This window comes from Diprion similis, chromosome 5 (genome assembly GCF_021155765.1).
Source record: "Diprion similis isolate iyDipSimi1 chromosome 5, iyDipSimi1.1, whole genome shotgun sequence".
Taxonomy (NCBI): Eukaryota; Metazoa; Arthropoda; class Insecta; order Hymenoptera; family Diprionidae; genus Diprion; species Diprion similis.
This window is the reverse complement of record NC_060109.1, coordinates 5,648,377-5,660,797: the sequence shown is the minus strand read 5'-3', so window position 1 is coordinate 5,660,797 and position 12,421 is coordinate 5,648,377. Positions and strand designations below refer to the sequence as shown.

Sequence of the window (12,421 nt, the reverse complement as noted above, 5' to 3'; positions counted from 1 at the left end):
ACACGGTAAACCCAAAAATCAAAGACTCGGAATACCCCATTCCCACTGTGTCTGAAGCTTTCGCGACGCTTAACGGCGGAAAAATATTCACACAAATCGATTTACAAAACGCATACAAACAACTACGCGTTGATGAGAAAACATCGGAAATTCTGACAATAAGCACACATATCGGCCTTTTCAGAGTCACAAGATTACTCGATGGATTATCGGCTGCACCAAGAATCTTCCAGCACTACATGACGAAGATATTACAGGGCATTCCCGGCGTACAAATATATATCGACAACATTAAAATCCAAGGACGAGAAAGAGAAGAACACGATGCACGTGTAAAAGAAGTTCTGCAGCGGTTGTACGAGGCAAACCTTAAAATCAACATGGAGAAATCTATATTCGGAGTAAAAACCATGGAATTTCTAGGACACACAATTTCGGCGAAAGGAATCAGTCCAACGGATGATAAATTGAAAGCAATTCAACGAATACCCGCACCAAAAGACAAAAAAGAACTTCAAGTGTTCCTAGGAGGAATAAATTTTTACGGGAGGTTCATAAAAAAACGCGCAAAAATTGCAGAGCCCTTGCACCGACGATTGGACGAAGGAAAAAAATGGACTTGGGGAGATGCAGAACAAAGAGCTTTCGAAGAACTCAAAAGAAGATTGATGGGATCGGAAGTTTTAACGCACTACGACGACAAACTCCCACTCGTTGTCTCAGCTGACGCTTCGCCAATCGGAATCGGAGCAGTTCTGGCTCACGAAATGCCCGACAAATCGGAAAAAGTAATCGAATACAGCTCGAAGACCCTAACAAAAACCCAAAGAAATTACTCACAAATTGAACGCGAGGCGCTGGCGCTGATCAAGGCCACCGAACATTTCCATCAATATTTGGCAGGCAGAAAATTCAAAATGATCACGGACCACAAGCCGCTTCTAGGCATTTTCAAGAAGAACAATAAAAACACACAAAAACTCTCACCTAAACTCGAAAGATACAAAATAACTATGTCAGCATATGAATACGAACTAATTCACCGACCTGGAAAAAAGCACGGAAATGCTGATATGCTATCCAGGTTTCCACTTCCAGAAGAAGCTACAGAAGATGATGACACAGCAAACATTCGTATGCTAGAAGGTACCTCAAGGAATCCGATCTCAGTCAAAGACATCAAAGAAGAAACAGAAAACGACGAGATACTAATGGAGGTGAAAACCTATATAAAAAAGGATGGCCAAAAAACACCTCATCGTCGATGAGGAACTTCTGGTTGAAACGAAACGAACTGGCAATCCAAGAAGGCTGCATAGTACGAGGTGAAAGGGTGGTAGTACCAAAGAAACTGCAACGCGACACATTAAAATACTTACATTTAAATCACTGCGGCGTGGTGGCAACTAAAGCATTTGCCCGATCGTACGCATGGTGGCCCGGGATCGACGAGGACATCGAAGTAATGATCAGCAACTGCGACAATTGCCAAGAAACTAAAAACAACCCGCCCCGAGCACAGATCGAAAATTGGGAAATCCCGCAAAACCCGTGGACTAGGCTTCATATTGACTTTGCTGGACCATTCCGAGGACAAGTTTTCCTGATTGTAGTCGACGCAACGTCAAAATGGATCGAAGTTTCCAAAGTCTCCTCGACAACGTTAAAAAGAGTAATTATTGAACTAAGAAGACTTTTTGCCACCTTCGGCACACCAAAAACAATCGTCTCGGATAATGACACGTCATTTAAATCAGCAGAAATGGCGGAATTTACAAAAAAAAATGGAATTAAACAGGTTTTCGTTGCTCCGTATCACCCGGCGGCAAACGGACAAGCGGAACGCGCTGTGCAAACAACCAAACGTAACCTTAAAGTTCTCATCGATGGAAACTGGGAAGAAAAAATGAGCAGATTTTTGTTGAAACAACACACGACTCCTTCAGCAACAACAGGCCTCACACCAGCAGAGATAATGATGAACCGAAAACTGCACATTCCACTGGACATAATGAAACCAAATAAAGAAGAAAAAAACCCGACGTCGGCGGAGACTCGGGCTGGTACAAGAAAATTCAAGATAAACGAGACGGTTTGCATGAGGATATACCAGAGCAAAACGGGGCCGAAATGGGCACGAGCAATCATTATAAAAAAAACTGGCCCCCTGTCATACCAGGTACGAGAACGAAACACTGGACTGGTACACAGACGTCACGTGAACCAACTCATCAAGATCAAGACCGGACCAGAAAGTGAGCCAAAAACACTGTCGACGCCAAAAAAGAAACCAATGGACGAAAACCAAACTCACTATCCACTTCGAAGCAAAACAAAAAATTTGAGATTTTTGTAGTTTTCTCTTCCTTCTCAATTCTTTAAATTTTGTTCATTGCATACTAAAAAAATTTTTTTCTGTTCTTTCTTCCGCTCTCCAAAAATATTTGGTTTAGTTGTGAAAAACAACATATGTCTCACACTAGGGGGGAGGGATGCTATATATCTACACTCTGACTAAAGACCTGTGGGTCTTGCCCGAGCTTGAGGACGTGTGAGTCTCGTGTCGGGAACGGCGATGTAAACACCGTTACGAAATAAATGTGAAAGATGAAATAACGCTGTGTCTCTACTTATTACATAACAATAAGTTTGTTGTACCTACACATCGTCTTGTTTCGCTCTACCCATTTTTCCTTATCATATAAAAATAGATTATTTCGATTTTCTAATTTCAATTTCTTTTTCTAAATGTCGTTATTTTATGTAAACTTTTTGGAAGTTTCCTCATTTATTCCACAGAATGTGTTAAAAATACACATTGATATGGGAAAATAATCAAATGTATATAATCTCTATTTCTTTGAACAAAATCAATTATTATTGAAATGATGATAATCGAAATTTATAACATTTTTATTAATGATATTATTGTATTGTATGTATTGGATTGGGGACGGCCAGGCGCTCAGTTCGGTTGGACCATTGTGCCCGGGCCCTTTGGGGCACCCCTAGTGTGTAGGGAACGAGGTCAGGCCGGCCAGCTTCGCGAAATGAAGCAGCCTGCCCACCCCCATTTCCTCGATTTTGCTCTCGCCGGTGTAGTTAGCTCCGAGGGCCTGCTTACGCGGTCCCTCGAGCCCCCTACACTGGGTGATGAGGTGGCGGGGGGTCTCCTATTCCCCTTCACATCTCGGGCCCAGGAACTCTGATCTGAGTCCCAGGTGCACGAGGTGCTTGCCCGTGTACCAGTGCGGGTGATGAGGCCTATCACGGTCCTCAGCTCGGTCCTGTTCAGTCGTATGAGCGTGGCTGCTAGGTCTTGCGATGGCCCTTGGAATGAGCCATGCCTGGTGTACGGTCACAGAGGTCCGCAAAGCGGACCACCGTCCATTGCTTCGATAGGCATCTTATAAGCCCAGGGCGTAGGCCGGGGAGGAAGCCCTCGTCGCTCGGTTGGCGCGAGGCCCCCTCTTTGGCCAGGTTGTGTGCAATTTCATTGCCTTGGATGCCGCTGTGTCCTGGCACCCATACCAGGCTCACGCGGTTGTCTTTGGCCAGCCGTGATAAGACAGTGATGCAGTCCCAGGTCAGCACCGACCTTACAACGCAGGCGTCCAGGTGTTTGAGTGCTGTCCGGCTGTCACTGCAGATATATATGTGTTTCCCTTTGTAGCCCATGCTCAGGATATGTCTGGCACAGGCTAGCAGAACGTACATCTCAGTTTGTAGCACCGTGGCTGTGGGTTCCAGGGCAAGCGACCTGCTCGTCCTTGGTCCTCCACACCAGAAGCCGGCCCCGGTGCCCGTCTCAGTTTTGGACCCGTCTGTGTACCACACGGGTCCTTTTGGGGAGAGTATTCTGTCCGGGTTGTTTGCCCAGGTCTCTCTGAGCGGGTACGTTACCCTGAAAACTCGGTTAAACTGGAATCTGCTGGTGCAGCGGTCCCCGCTCTGTTCCAGAGCTGTCCGCGGTGCTCCTTGCCGGTTAAGTATCACAGTGTGTCCCAAACCGGTGCGCTTCCAAAGTCCTAGGTGCCTCAGGCGTAGCGCCGCCCTCCAGGCCTCCTCCTCCACCGTAATGTGTGGGGGTGGCAGGCCCAGGAGGGCCCCCATGGCAATAGTCGGGGTGGTTCGAAGGGCCCCTGTAATGCCTAGGATCGCCATCCTGTAGACGCGTTCATATGCCTTCCGGTATGTGGCACTGCTCATAGCGTATGAGCAGTAGTATGATGGCCATGAAGATTCATCGAACTACCCTTGCTTGTAGACCCCAGGTCTGGCCCACCATCCTTCTGCAGGCCGAGTACGTGGCCGTAGCCTTCCGTGCCTGGCGGATGGTGTGGGCCTTCCATGTGAGTTTGGGGTCTAGGGTGACTCCTAGGTAGCGTACCTTGGTGGATAGGGTTAGCCTCGATCAAATATCTCGACATGCCCCATCCTGAGTTTCCGCTTCCTGGTGAACAGTAGCATCTCGGTCTTGTTAGGATTGATCCTTAGTCCCTGAGATGTGCACCAGTTCTGTACAAAGTCCAGTGCCTTTTGCATCTTGCTTGTCACAGCTGGAAGGTGGTCGCCTGCGACGATCAATGCCACGTCGTCGGCGTAGCCCACCGCTGTCACGTTTAGCTTGTTAAGCCCCGTCAGCAGTCCGTCCACAACTAGGGTCCACAGCAGGGGGGAGAGAACGCCCCCCTGTGGGCAGCCCTTGTCGACCTGGACGCTTACTTCGGTACCTCCGAGCTTGGTGGCGACAGTCCTAGTCTGTAGCATCTGCCTGATCCAGTCGACCAGCATAGCGCTTAAGCCGAACTTCGTGGCAGCCTCACAAATTGCATCGAAGGAGGTGTTGTCAAACGCTCCTTCGACGTCCATAAATACGCGTAGCGCCGCTTTCTTCCGGTGGAGTGGCCCCTCTACCTCCCTTACCAGGTGGTGGAGTGCCGTCTCTGTCGACCTACCGACTTGGTAGGCGTGTTGCGCCCCCGAGAGGGGGTTTGCAGCAAGAGCCCCATCCCTCATGAATCTGTCCACTAGTCGTTCCAGTGTTTTCAACAGGAACGATGTTAGGCTTATCGGTCTCCATGATTTGGCGTGGTCGTAGCAGCTCTTTCCCGTTTTAGGGATGAATACTACCCTGACCTCTTGCCAGTTCACAGGTATGTAGCGTAGCACTAGGCACGCTCTGAAAATCTTGTTTAGTCTAGCGATGAGGGCCTCACCACCCTCCTGTAAGAGGGCCGGGAAGATCCCGTCCGTCCCCGGGCTTTTAAACCTGTCGAAGGTGTCGATGGCCCATCTGATCCTAGCTAACGTTACGATTTCCCCTGCAGATTTCCAGTCCCCTGGTTTTCGCCTAGTCGGGCCAACTTGTCGAGGCGGTCCCTGACTTGTGGCTTCGGACCCTGGGAAGTGGACCTCTAGCATATGGGTGAGTATGTCTGACTGGCACTCTGCCATGCTGCTATCCGGCAGCGTGAGGCAGTCCAGTCTAGTTGGCGGGCCTGATGAGAATACTCTACGGAGCTTGGACACTAGGGGTAGGGCCTCAGTCTCACTGCAGAAGCTCTTCCAGGCCCCCGTCTTTGATCTTTTTATTTGATTCTTGTACTCTTTCTGGCCAGCCTTGTGGGTCGCCCAGTCCGTGTCTTTGTTGGTCTTAAGGGCCCGGTTTAGGAGTTTGCTGGAGCTCGCTCTGAGCTTGCCCAGCTCTCCGTTCCACCAAGGGACCTTAGGCCTGTTTACCTTGGGCTTTGCAGGACATGCTGCCTCAAAGGCCAGGTTAATGGAGGTTGGAAGGTGTATTACTTCGCCCTCCACCTCGTTTGCACTGTTCAGATGTTCGCAGGGTCCCTGGAGCCTCCAGTTGAGCTCCTCTTTGTAGGAGAGCCAGTCTGTGGTCCTGGGATCCTGTACGTACCCATCGGTTCCAGCCCACTCACCGTTGCGAGGGAGAACGTGATGCGCCTGTGATCTGAAAGTGTGTCCTCGTTCTGCACCTGCCAGTCAGTGATGAGGTTCAGGAGCCTGGGGTTGCAGAGCGTGAGGTCTATCACTTCTTGTCTGTTGGAGGTGATGAAGGTTGATCTCGATCCCCTGTTTAGGATCTCGAGCTCGGCTGACGAGAGGTACTCCAGCAGCGCTGTGCCCCTCCTGTTGGTGTCGGAACCGCCTCAGACCGTGTGTTGCGAGTTCGCGTCGCAGCCCACTACGAGGTGTAGCCCCTTGTCGGTGCAGTACGTGACCACCTTTTTTAAATCTTCCGTGGGAGGAGGTTCCATGGAGTCGTAGGGGAGGTAGGCAGAGCAGACGACTATGTCGATTGTTCCGCCCTGCCCCCTTTTAAACTTGATCAAGGCTGCTGCTAAGTCCCTGCTGCAAAAGTGGCTGAGCCTTAGAGCCTGGTGTCTGTTGTTGATGAAGACCGCCGTCCTCGGACCGGGTCCAGCCGCGCCTTCCTCACATACCAGTGGGCCGATCTTCCTGTCTAGTTCTGAAACAAGTCCCTTGTCAACTCATGGTTCTTGGATGACTGATATGTCTGTTTGCTCCACCGCCAGGCTGCGGCTATGGATAGCCGAGGCCGCTTTGCAGTGTTGCAAGTGGATCTGCGAAAATCTGATCTTCCTCGCGGGCATCGGTCCGTGGGATATCAGCATCGCCGTTGTGCACTTTACTGTTCATATAACAATTTTAATGAAATCTAAATCACGCGAAATGATACAATCAGTTCAAATAATAAAACATAAAATAAACCTGAATCTACGATTTAAAGAAAATCAGCAAACTAAATAAAACAATAGAACATGCCAGAATTCGTCGGTTCGGCTCCTATCGATTTAGTTTGTTTAAATTTACACTCCCTCTACTCTACTTAATCAATTCATGCGCCTCCCGTGGCCTCTATTCTTTCTCTCTAAATGTTTCACTGAAATTTCTAAAACTCTAAATTAGGTCGTACGCTCTGAGATGAGTCACACGCCTTGCAATTTGGTGAGACTGATGGGCCTATTGCCGTACATCTGCTAACGTTGCTGGTCATGTGCCGCTATTTATAGTAGCACCGTCCGTCATCGTCACGCTGCGCTGCTGTCAGTTTTTCTGTCCGTGTGTCCAGTCCTCCTGGCCAGTGGTCATAGTGCGCGTGAAGTGCGTACCTGTACGCGTGCCTGTGCGTGAAGTTTTGGCGCGCGGATTTACGTCACGTATTGTCAGTTTTGGTGGTCGGAAGTCAGTCATTGCGGAGAATTTGGCGGTTCATCTTCGTTGACTTTCGGAGATTTTCGCTGAGCTCGGGCCTCGGTATCATGTCGGCTACAGCTGTCACCCGCGGAGCTGGCTGACCGCTGTACCGTTACATTAACTACTTCGTTACTTAACAAATCATATTAACACTATATTATGAATTTTGTGATAAAATAAAGTTATCAAAGAAATAATGGCAATAAATTGAATTGAAAGCAGAGAAGTATATGCAATTTCATTGAGCCAGCGTTTGGCACTATTGAGAGAGACGAACATGAAACCCGAGGTGAGCCCGTGGTAGGGGTTACGTTCGAGCGAGAATAAGGGGAAGCGGCACTATTAGAACTGGCACTATTACGGAAGCAAACGGTATTTGTATTCTTTGATACGATTCCCTGACTGTTGTTAAGTTTGACCAATGTAGGAATTGAAACAATCTCTGCATTTAATTTGGTAAATAACATCTGATTGGCAGAGAATGGGATCCTTATGTTTTAAATTGGTGAAAAGTTTAGAAAGAGTGTTGGTGATTTTATAAACTATTTTAATTTGGTATTTGTGGAGAGACCATTTTATCTGTTCTGGTAATCCTTGTATGTATGGGATTACAAGTTTTTATAATTGTCCTGCGCCAATCTCTGTTGGCGTTTTTCAAAGAAAATATCATTGTTATACAGTTTTTCTGTCCTTTGTGCTTTAATGCTGTTAATTAAGGATTCAGGATACCCTTTCTCGACCAACATGTCCCTGATGAGGTTTATGTACTCCTGTTTATGAGAAGGTTCAGCTAATTTTAACCCTTGGTCAATTAGGCCAATCGTAACACGTATTTTTTGTGTCAATGAATAGTTTGATGTATTATTCAGATATCTACCAGACCACGTTGGTTACCTGTACCAATCAATGATACGTGAGTTAATAATGTTTATAGTGTTGAAATCTAGGAAACTGATAAAATTGTTGTTTTCTCGTTCAAAAGAAAATTGTAGGTTTGGATGAAATTGATTGCAGCGTTGTACAATATCATTGATATTATTACTATAAACGACCGTGACTATATTGTCGACGTATCTTTTATAATATGGTAGTGTGTAGTTGAATGTAGGAATAAAGATGTTTTCTAATTTTTCCTACTAATGGTAGCTAATGGGCGAGCCTATTGCTACACCTTCAATTTGTTGATAGAATACATGTTTGCGCACAAAACACGTAAAGTTCAAACAGAGGTTTACCGCCTTCATATAACCCTCTTTCGGTAAAAATGTATGTTTTTTTGATTTCATCCCATCTATTATTGATACACTCACCAGATAAAGGTACAGGAATATTCTTTACCATTATCTGACTAAAGATTCTTGGGTGATCGACCACTTAAAGCACTTGTTTGAATCCATCGACAATTGATCGGGCACTCTTATTTCTCAAGGGTATAGCGCACGTGAATTTAGATAATACGTCGATAACCGTTAGAATGTAAATGAAATTTTTATTAATTTTGGCATACTGTCGCATTTCAAACAAATCCGCTTGCCACAAGTCGTCAAAGCCTTTCACGATCGCTCTCCTAGGCTTAAAGTTACGACGAGCCGGCGCATGTGGCTCTCTAACTAGCTGAATTTTTTCCTCGCTCATTCTTCAAACAATAATATTCGCCTCGCGTCATTTTCCCACTATTGAGATAATATCATCGTTATGAGCTGTGTTTTCAACAGCCTTCAAACGACTCAATAACCACAACCTGTCCGCCAACTCGTTTCGCTCGTCCCAATATGTATAGTCTACTTGACGGTTTTTTTGTACAATATGTTTACTGGTGTTGAGATCCTTGCCGAGTGTCTGCTAGTGGCAAGCTGGAAATAGCTGGCGGATAATATTTTAATATTTGTAGGAATTATTTGAGCATACTTGACCCGATTTTTGATAACCTCTTTTATGAGCGTTGGTTGAATCGACGATATCGCGAAATTCACGAAGATCATCGCTGGTGTCAATATCTTTATCTGGAATTTTTTTGAACATTAGTTCCAATATACCTGGAATTGTTTTGAATCGCATGTTTTAACATAACAATGATCCGACTCAATTTCAATCGGTGAGTTGCCAATCATGAACCCCGTATTCCTATGGTTATTTACAAATCTAATTCCGTAAACTGAATCCGTTGTATTTGCATTATCACAAACCGAATTCATTATGTAATTACTGGCTAAAGTACCAGAGTTTTTTTTGACGCTCGTTTTATTTGTATCGAAGTATCATGGTACCCAATCTACTCCCTCAACGCCGACTAAGAAAATTCCGCTTGAGATTCCATATCAGGTGTCGTGTATACAGTTCTGTGCAGGCAGGAAATATTTTGCCCGCTCATTGTGTTCGCATCATCTTCAATATCACTGTTTTCGCGGGCATGCGGCGTATATTTCCCTCAGGGATTCGTCTGCGTTGAAACACTTTTCTAACAAAAGATGGACTCGGTTTTCGAATGCGATATTCGGAATTCGGAGTGTCTTTGTATTAATCCCAAGCCATACTATTATCTAACGGAGCGGCCAAATCATCATTTTCAGCATACACTTTCGGCATTATACCATCCGCTGTAAACTCAAGAGGCCTTTGCAATGACATTCAGCTGCTTAACACTCGGTTTCAAAGTTGTTTTAATCGCTTCAGTATCCGCTATGCGATCTGTGTTCAATGCTTGATTTTTCTTTCTCATCGCATCGCTTGCTTCTACTATCTTGCGTTTCAAATCTTTATCGGATTTGAGAGTCTTTACCATGCTGAGGATGTTACAGGTACAGGTTCAGGTGAAACACTGTAATTACAAACAGGATGTACCACGTTTTATAATTCAATGATTTTATCAAAACGTTTACGGTATCGACTATGCTTCGTAAGACTGTCTTTATCAATTGTAACAAAACCATAGTTCAAAAGCCAACAGATGGAGCACACTTGCTCAAATTGTGCGTACGTCATATCAGTATTCACGTGGTCATCAAATACATGCAGTAAGTTCTTACCGTCTTCTTTCAATGAAATTATGAAATTTGCACCGTCGTGGATCAAATATTTTGGGATTCTTGTATATGTTTGACATAGATAGGAACAATCTACAAATTTGTGATTACCTATACAGAAATATTGTTAAACAGCATCCTGCTTATCACAAGCCATATCATTGAAAATAAAAATAAATTTTGGCTGGGATTGTTCAACCAGAATTACCTCACAATTATTGGAATATGTAAAATAGGACACACCTGGGACACGATTTAACACTTTACACAAATATTCATACTTCGGTTGAGCCAAAGTCTGTAAATATATGTATACTAGGGTCGTCGTTATTTGGGGGTGAGAATGAATTTTACCCTTGCCGCCTCCTGAATCGGATCGAAATACGTAAAAAGTAACGCTGTAATTTTTTCATATTTTAAAGAAAAAGTTTAGCCCTTGACCACAGGGGTTGAAGGTTTTCCTTTAAAATACATAGAGTTTTCCTGCGTTTGCAGTCACTTTTTTACTGTGGGCCTGAAAATGTTTGTACAATCTCGAAATTTTTCATAAATTAGTTTACAAGCTTGTTGCTACATGGAAAAAATTTCCCAAACCCCCAACCTCAAAGTGTTGTATAATAATTATAATAATAAAAACAACACCATAATAATTAAAAAGAATTTTTCTGATCTCTCGTTTTTTTATAAATGTATTAAAAAAAGAATAATTTTCTAAACGAGTTACCAATTCTTAAGTATTGTCGCCTTTTTTGCATCTGGATGATTTTTTCGATACTCACTTGCAATTTGTAAAATGAACTGTTTTTGTTTTTTGTTCCGTGTAAGTATTTCTTTGTAATCGTTGAGCAGACGAACACCTCTTTCCGCGACGTTGTTAATCACTGTGAATTGTTTTGTGATTTTCAAACCGATTGCGTAATTTTCATTTTGACTTCAAACAAATGGATCAGTCTTAAGAAACTCGTGATCAATTCCAAACCTTCGGAAAATGTGAGCGTTTGAGGGGTTATGATCCTTTTCTTTATCATAGTTGTTACTATGACACAGTATAAGGTGTTACGAAATGATCCATTTCTTTGTCATAGTAACCGTTATGGAAATGGATCATTTCGTAATAGCATTGGGTGGACGTGGTGGGGGGCTTCATTTGGCTTCGTACAAGCAGGGATGGGGGCTTTTCTTGAAAATGCATGGTAAGCTAAAAAAAAACCTCAAAAAGTGAACCAATAAAATTCACTATAATAATGAAAATATCGGATTTTAGTGGTATTTTCATGAGGACCAATTTACCATAAAGTTTGCAAGTACACAGTTCAAACAACACAAAGTTTAGAAGTACAAAAAGTTAGCGATTCACAGCAAACGTACTTGACAAATACCCTAATACCCTCAAAAACCCTTGAATACTCCATTGAATAGTTGACAAAGTTTATGCAACTCCGTTGTACAACACACAAAGAAGGGTTTACCAGACATCCAAGTATGAAAAGAGAAAAAAAACAACAGTCAATTTTACAGTCTGACTCGTGTTATTGAAGGAAAAAGTGAACAAAACGATAACTTACAGGACAATCGTCCCACAACTCAAGGAGACCAATCTGAACTTGACTACTGATCACCCACGGTCATCTGGCCACTGGTTCCCTTTTAATAAATGCTCGAAATGCCCTCCAGCAGCTGCAGCTCAGTAACCGAGCCGATCGTGAAAAGCATTCGTCGTCTTAGATATGATGTCCAGCGACAGGTTCTGCAGAACGACCAAAATTCTGGCTCGCAGTGCTGCGAGGCCTTCAATTCTATTACGTGCATACAGAACATTTTTCGAATGTCCCCACAAGCCGTAGTCCACAGGGGCGAGATCAGGGAAACGAGCTGGCCATTCCACCTCCGGGCTTCCTTTACCGAACCAACGTCCAGGGAACTCTTAGTCGAGGTAATCTCGGACCGCTCGTATAAAGTGCGCCGGGGTTCTATCCTGCTGAAACCCGACAGGTTTGCTTTAAAATACATAAAAAGACACATTACTTTTAGTCAGCATAACAAATATTTATTTCAAAATCATAGGCAGTCTGCTAATAAAAAGGCCCCCTTCACACGATAAGGTACACTCACGATTTCTTGTTCAATCAGCCTAAGAGCTGGTAAGATGTGGTCCCTAA

General features: G+C 44.4%; 2 protein-coding genes across 2 annotated transcripts; one reads left to right on the top strand and one right to left on the bottom strand.

The window, feature by feature from the left end:
- The first annotated feature begins 1,264 nt into the window (after window positions 1-1,264).
- On the top strand, window positions 1,265-3,209 carry LOC124406231 (uncharacterized protein K02A2.6-like). The gene is made up of 2 exons (XM_046881586.1): window positions 1,265-2,327; window positions 2,962-3,209. Exons 1-2 carry the CDS (start codon window positions 1,265-1,267, stop codon window positions 3,207-3,209), a joined length of 1,311 nt encoding a protein of 436 aa, XP_046737542.1.
- Window positions 3,210-3,312: 103 nt separating this feature from the next.
- Window positions 3,313-4,209, bottom strand: LOC124406230. Its single transcript, XM_046881585.1, has one exon. The coding sequence runs from the start codon at window positions 4,207-4,209 to the stop codon at window positions 3,313-3,315; it is 897 nt and encodes a 298-aa protein (XP_046737541.1).
- Window positions 4,210-12,421: the final 8,212 nt, after the last annotated feature.